Source organism: Glandiceps talaboti, chromosome 1, assembly GCF_964340395.1.
Source record: "Glandiceps talaboti chromosome 1, keGlaTala1.1, whole genome shotgun sequence".
Classification (NCBI taxonomy): domain Eukaryota; kingdom Metazoa; phylum Hemichordata; class Enteropneusta; family Spengelidae; genus Glandiceps; species Glandiceps talaboti.
Genome location: NC_135549.1, coordinates 33,890,827 through 33,898,731, shown reverse-complemented (window position 1 = coordinate 33,898,731; position 7,905 = coordinate 33,890,827). Strand labels below are relative to the sequence as shown.

The 7,905-nt window shown below is 33.8% G+C and overlaps 1 protein-coding gene across 1 annotated transcript; it reads left to right on the top strand.

Moving 5' to 3' along the window:
• Positions 1–210: 210 nt before the first annotated feature.
• LOC144436003 (kappa-type opioid receptor-like) lies at positions 211–1,320 on the top strand. Its single transcript, XM_078124675.1, has one exon. It carries the CDS (start codon positions 211–213, stop codon positions 1,318–1,320), a length of 1,110 nt encoding a protein of 369 aa, XP_077980801.1.
• The last annotated feature ends 6,585 nt before the right edge of the window (positions 1,321–7,905 follow it).

The window sequence follows — 7,905 nt, the reverse complement described above, 5'->3', positions numbered from 1 at the left end:
TCTCTTGTCTCGTCTTGTCCAAGAAGCACTTGGTGTTAACGTACATAGAAGCCATGACCTTGAATTTGCAATTGTTAACGGCCGTGCAATAGGTTAAGATGCGAGAGTAATGAAAATGAATTACAAAACATCAATGTTTCAAGTTGATGAAATTTTTCAATTTGTGATTGACTTTCATTTTAATCCTATTTTCAGAATTATTTAGTCGGGATGGAAGACTATTTCTTTGCTGGATCTACGAACTTCAGTTACGAATATGGGTTCACAAATTTCACGTATGGATCCTGCTCAGCTGATCAAACTGTTGAATTTTGTACTAGGATCATCCTCGGAAGCATAGCGTTTTTTGGAAACCTCTCCTTTATGTTTGTTGTGTGCCGTGTGAAATCTACCAGGACTATTCCCAACCTACACTTCATAAACTTGTCGGTAGCAGATATGATGATGATCATCACAGAATTAGGATATGACATCATTCAGCAACTTACTGTCGCAGGACATTTACCTTTCGAAGACAATTTGATTCTTTTCACCAAAATTATTCCGAAAATATGGATATTTGTTACACCAACATATTTATGTATAGCTCTACTGACTATTACACTAATAAGTATTGAGCGTTATGTTGTTGTTTCCCATCCGTTCAAAGCTAATGCCTCGAGTCTTAGAAGCAAGAAACGTGTGCTATCATTCATGGCTTTAACGTGGGTTACCGGAATTTCCTTAGGTTCTTTTGCTCTGTACACCTTTTATGTCAGACCAAACGATGATGATCTTTTGCTCGCGTGGTGCATTATTTTCACACTTTTCACAGTATTACCTGTGTGTTTTGTAATCGTGTCGTACACACTTTTAATGGCAACTATTGCCATGTTAAAGAGACCCGTGAATCACACTAGGAATAAAAAGAAGAAGAAACGAAGGCAGTCTTCAGTGGTAACAACAGAAGAGTCGCACGTTTTGATACTGTGTGGAGCTATCACAATACTATTCTTCCTGTGTTTCACACCCCTTGCTGTCAGTCAACTAATTGAAACTTATTCTAAAATCTTACCACAGTCACCAATCAGTGAGAGTACAACAGCGTGCCTCAAGGCTATACAAACGTACGCTTTACTTATTCATCTGGCATTAAGCCCTATTCTTTACAACCTTGGCAGCCGTTCTAGGAGAAGGGCTTTTAGGAAAGCCTTTAGTTCCTCCTGTGAGGAAAGTGGTACACACGACAGATATGTACATTATGAAGGGATTATGAACGAGCTACATTGCTACAATGATAGACGAAGTAGTGTTAGAGGGTCGGCGAGATTTAGCGAGTGACTCATCAGATACATTCTTTTACAATTTTTACTACGTCAACCACTTCCCATTCTTCTATTTCATTACAAACAATAATTTCCCAGTCGTACAACATTTCACTAGAGGCAGTACTCGTGATTTCAGGTATAAGACGGAGAGGGAGAAGAACAGAGATAACGAACACAAGAAGAGGTTTCCATGCTGAAAACAAAACATGCCTTTGTTCCAAATAGTGTATTACTAGAAGCTTAGATTACATTGTAATTTTAAGACTAAGGTAGTTTTGCTATGACATTCCCTTATCATTTTAAGACTAGTTTTACTATGACACTACCTTATCATTTTAAGATTAGGTAGTTTTACTATGACATTACTTCATCATTTTAAGACCTGGGTAGTTTTATTATATAACCTGATCGCTTTAAGACGTAGTTAGTTTTACTATGACATTACTTCATCGTTTTAAGACGTAGTTAGTTTTACTACGACATTACGTTATCATTTTAAGACCTGGGTAGTTTTATTATATAACCTGATCGCTTTAAGACGTAGTTAGTTTTACTATGACATTACTTCATCGTTTTAAGACCTGGGTAGTTTTATTATATGACCTGATCGCTTTAAGACGTAGTTAGTTTTACTATGACATTACTTCATCGTTTTAAGACCTGGGTAGTTTTATTATATGACCTGATCGCTTTAAGACGTAGGTAGTTTTACTATGACATTACTTCATCGTTTTAAGACGTAGTTAGTTTTACTACGACATTACGTTATCATTTTAAGACCTGGGTAGTTTTATTATATAACCTGATCGCTTTAAGACGTAGTTAGTTTTACTATGACATTACTTCATCGTTTTAAGACCTGGGTAGTTTTATTATATAACCTGATCGCTTTAACACATAGGTAGTTTTACTACAATATTACCTTTTCAGGGGTAGTTTTACTATCATGACATTACCTTATCATTTTAACACATAGGTAGTTTTACTATGACATTACCTTATCATTTTAACACATAGGTAGTTTTACTACGACATTACCTTATCATTTTAACACATAGGTAGTTTTACTATGACATTACCTTATCATTTTAACACATAGGTAGTTTTACTATGACATTACCTTATCATTTTAACACATAGGTAGTTTTACTATGACATTACCTTATCATTTTAACACATAGGTAGTTTTACTACGACATTACCTTATCATTTTAACACATAGGTAGTTTTACTATGACATTACCTTATCATTTTAACTCATAGGTAGTTTTACTTCGACATTACCTTATCATTTTAACACATAGGTAGTTTTACTATGATATTACCTTATCATTTTAACACATAGGTAGTTTTACTATGACATTACCTTATCATTTTAACACATAGGTAGTTTTACTGCGACATTACCTTATCATTTTAACACATAGGTAGTTTTACTCTGATATTACCTTATCATTTTAACACATACTACAGGTAGTTTTACTATGATATTACCTTATCATTTTAACACATAGGTAGTTTCACTGTGACATTACCTTATCATTTTAAGACTTAGGTAGTTTCACTATGACATTACCTTATCATTTTAACACATATGTAGTGTTACTATGACATTACCTTATCATTTTAACACAGGTAGTTTTACTGCGACATTACCTTATCATTTTAACACATAGGTAGTTTTACTTTCATATTACCTTATCATTTTAACACATAGGTAGTTTCACTGTGACATTACCTTATCATTTTAAGACTTAGGTAGTTTCACTGTGACATTACCTTATCATTTTAACACATAGGTAGTTTTACTATGACATTACCTTATCATTTTAACACATAGGTAGTTTTACTATGACATTACCTTATCATTTTAACACATAGGTAGTTTTACTATGACATTACCTTATCATTTTAACACATAGGTAGTTTTACTATGATATTACCTTATCATTTTAACACATAGGTAGTTTTACTATGACATTACCTTATCATTTTAACACATAGGTAGTTTTACTATGACATTACCTTATCATTTTAACACATAGGTAGTTTTACTATGACATTACCTTATCATTTTAACACATAGGTAGTTTTACTATGACATTACCTTATCATTTTAACACATAGGTAGTTTTACTATGATATTACCTTATCATTTTAACACATAGGTAGTTTTACTATGACATTACCTTATCATTTTAACACATAGGTAGTTTTACTATGACATTACCTTATCATTTTAACACATAGGTAGTTTTACTATGATATTACCTTATCATTTTAACACATAGGTAGTTTTACTATGATATTACCTTATCATTTTAACACAGGTAGTTTTACTGCGACATTACCTTATCATTTTAACACATAGGTAGTTTTACTATGATATTACCTTATCATTTTAACACATAGGTAGTTTCACTATGACATTACCTTATCATTTTAACACATAGGTAGTTTTACTACGACATTACCTTATCATTTTAACTCATAGGTAGTTTTACTATGACATTACCTTATCATTTTAACACATAGGTAGTTTTACTATGACATTACCTTATCATTTTAACACATAGGTAGTTTTACTATGACATTACCTTATCATTTTAACACATAGGTAGTTTTACTATGATATTACCTTACCATTTTAACACGGTGATATTATCTTATAAGTGCAATCGTTGTTAATGAAATAAAGGTTTGCTGCAATTATATATGTACGTCGATGTATGTTCTAGCTGAAATTCTCTTTTGTCGTTCATAACTTTTAGTAGAGTTAGCTTTTAATCTTTCGGGAATGGAGTATGATGAATGTGAGTGTTACAATGCGATGATTCACAAGAGTATGTTGTATAACATTGGTAATACAGTTCTGATTTGATGAATTAAACTACCAATTATCATTTCCACCCCTTGTACATATTAATCAAAAGAACATCGAATTCCACGTTTACCACAATAACATAATTTGTTGTAATGATATGCTTCCCTTGTGTAAGTAAACTCATTTTTCGATACATCCAAATATTCTGTCAAAAATATTGTAGAATATACATTGAACATACCTTCGTACTATTTTGAATTTAAGAGTTTATCATTAAACACCTTTTTGACAACCGTTAAACAGCGTGTCTTTTGTCTTTGTATAAAAACGTCCAAAGTATCATGGAAATTATGAAAGAATAGTCCAAAGTGGACAAATGTGACATGTCGACCTTCACTAGTGGAATTGGCATTAATATTTGATGCATTGTGCGTATGGTGTATCATATTTACAAACAAAATTCAACCGGAGGCCGACCTGTCAGAACCATGAGAGCTGTTGACTTTAATTAGTCTCAAACGGTCGAGACCTACGTTTGGGACTGTCCATCCACCCTACGTACATCCGCATCCACATGAATCTCTGAAATACATGAGCCAATCTAACCAAACATGATACAAATTTTAAATACCATACTGGATATATGCATGTCACTTTGAGTCTTGACCTTCATGATAATAGCTGAATGGCAGCAATATTTGTCTTTAAAATCACATTATGCCCAATAATTCTAGGAGTATGAGAGTATCCATATCCATGTTATCTTATAATGAGTCTTCTAATGAGACCTTGACTTTGACCCAGAGCTATGGTCAAATAGCCAAATGTGTTCAAAGTGTACATGTGCTTCTGTGACATGCATGGGCCCATTTCAACCAAATGTGGCAGAGATACTGCTTAAACCTTCATTTTTTTCCCTTCTCGATAATGGCGGAATGGCGAAAATATCTGTCTTGAAAATTGCCATGAATTCAAGCTAAATTTAGTACACGTGTTCCGTACGGTAGTGGCAAGAACCGATCAGGTTTAAGTAAACATCCATGAATATTAATGAGTACTTTACGTAATTAATGGTTTTCGGTAAATTAGAATATATCTCAAGAATTCGCGCTTCAAAATCAATATAATGTGGTACATACATTTGTGATAAGTTATTGGCATATTTTCAGTAGGCCATAAAAAGAAAAAAAAATGTTTCCAGTCAGGAAATGTTGTCTAAATGTTACTCAATCTACTATTCATTGCGCAGTTACTGTTCTTTTTATTTTGTACTTTACAGCAAGTGTGTATTTGGGGCAGATGTCATAGGCTTGTTCATGATTAGTTCTGCCGTTGTCTTCACTGAAGTGGCAATTAATGTAGGGAGAGTTACTTTTGTGTTTTCCCTTTCATGTGCAGACTGAATCGGCTAGACAAACGTGAAAACAAAATTGACGCGGGAAGGTGGGGGGAGAAGTATTTAAGTGATGCGCGCTGACCAGAAACAATTCTTATTTTTTGCCTTTACAACTCTTTCTATGGTGAGTGCTATGCTACAACGTTCTATAAAGCTTCACATTACATGTTGTGGTTGGCCAGGAGATCACTAACAGCAATGGGCAAATAGCAATCAATGAGAAAAAATAACTTATTGTATACGTTATGTTGTATTCCAGCAATTGTCTGTAGGAACGAGAATCTCAAAACTTTGCCCTTACGGAAGGCATTCAGTTTAAATCTGGTTGGTAAAGCTGCTTGTTAGGGGGGGTTGGGAGAATTTTTGTAAAACCCTAATTTTTTTTTCAAGTACCCCCCTGCCATATTCCAAAATTTTTCAAGTATCCCCCACCCGAATAAATTTTTTTTGGAATACTCTTCTTGTGCGTTAACATTCCATACCAAGTACAAAACTGTTCATAATACACTTAATACCAACTTTGTCCATTATATATATAATCAATTTGTATATTGTGTGTATATATACACACAAACACCAGTTAAAACAAAATGTTATGTTAACCAGTGCATTGCCTTTCCAAAAAACAACATATACTTGTAAATGAATTACACTTTATAAAATGATCAGCAGACCAACTGAGTCTTTGTTTTCTGTTCAATATTGAATTAGTACATTATACTAGTAGTGTTACAGTTGAATGTCATTTTAGTTGTATTTGCAAATATTGTGATGCACATGTTATCTAAAGAGAGTTTTATACTGTATTGTTCCAGTTCAGTTTCCTAAATGTGTGCTAAAAGAAATCAAATTGGTCTAAATAACACTGAAAAAACTCTTAACAAAATGCATGAAACAAATTGACGTGCATATGTATGCTATAGTATGTTGCCCCTGTACCAAGTTTGAAAAAAATCGGTCCAGGCATCTCCAAGAAATGGCTCCGGATGTACGCACGCACGGATGGACATACGGACAGAACCCAATCCATAAGTCCCTGTCCCAGACTTCGTCCGGCGGGGACTAAAAAGTCACCAGCCCATCCCCTCCCTAAACCTGCTATACACTGAGGCAAGAGAGCTGGAATAACAGCAAGTTTCATATCAAAACATACTACACATTGAAAAGTCAATGGGGTAAACATCAATAATGTCACTCAGAATAAATTATCATCAGTAAGCAATCACAGTTCCTCTGTCATTTCATAAGCAAAGCCAGCTCTTACAACTTGGAACATCCATTTTGTCCAGAATAAGGCAGCCGAAATTGAAGATTATATATTATATTAAATGAAAAAGACATTGACATTCTCACAATAACTGAGACTTGGCTGAAGGAGGTAGGTGATAAGCACTTGCTAATTCTTTTGATTAATTGACTAGTAAATCCAATTATTTTGCCATTGTATCTTTTAGTTGGAGTGCTTTCAAAATAGGAATGTATGTAGTTTTGAAAACAAGTGGATTTTCTTGTACTCGTATCCAACTATGGGATATGTGTCTCTGTTTTGATATTGGCATCAGCTTATCAAATGATTCATTTCCGCTTTTGAGCTTTTTTTCATTTTGTTACTTTAGTCAGACAGGCATTTTACCTTGAACCAACCTGTTAAAGTTTGGGAGAGAATGTTTCCAAGCAACCTCAAGGAGAGATCAACTCCAAAGTTTAATGGTTTAATGAGATCATTAAAACTATTTATGTACACTCCTATCTTCCTAAATATTCCTGAGACATTTCACCAAAAAATCATGGGATTTTTTTGCCCTAATTTGCTTGTAATTAGTATCACCTGATCTGTACATCCCAAGAAAAATCCCTGTGAAATGTCAGCCAAATCAGTTTAGTGTGTTTTGAATTACAGATTTCTGACCAAAAAGACACATTTTTATCCTATAAGAATGTTCCCACCTAATTTCAGACCAATTTGCCCAGCAGTTTTTGAGTTTAAATTTCCTGACAAAAATAAATTGTTTTTTATCCAAATCACATGCCGATGGCAAGATCATTTTTGATTTGAACAATTTCCCAACTAGACACCAAAGTTAATATACCCACCAACTATCTTGGCAATTGGTGTGGTGGTTTTTGACTTATGTTAATCCTTAAACTCAACACCATACTGTATAGAAGTACAAAATATTGTGGTAAAACTTTGAATTTGAACTTTACGATGTGCAATTTGGTGTACAACAATAAGGCCATTGCTGTAATAGAGATGTTTTTCTACTACTTTCGTTGACTATGAAGTTCAATTTCTTCTCGCTCTCCTTGTGATACTGCAAGACATAATAAAGATGAAATAAAATACCCCATTTTCTCCGGTAACCAATTTCCATTAA

What these genes read in the sequence shown, in the direction of transcription:
- LOC144436003 (XM_078124675.1), top strand. Translation starts at nt 211, where the DNA reads ATGGAAGACTATTTCTTTGCTGGATCTACGAACTTCAGTTACGAATAT.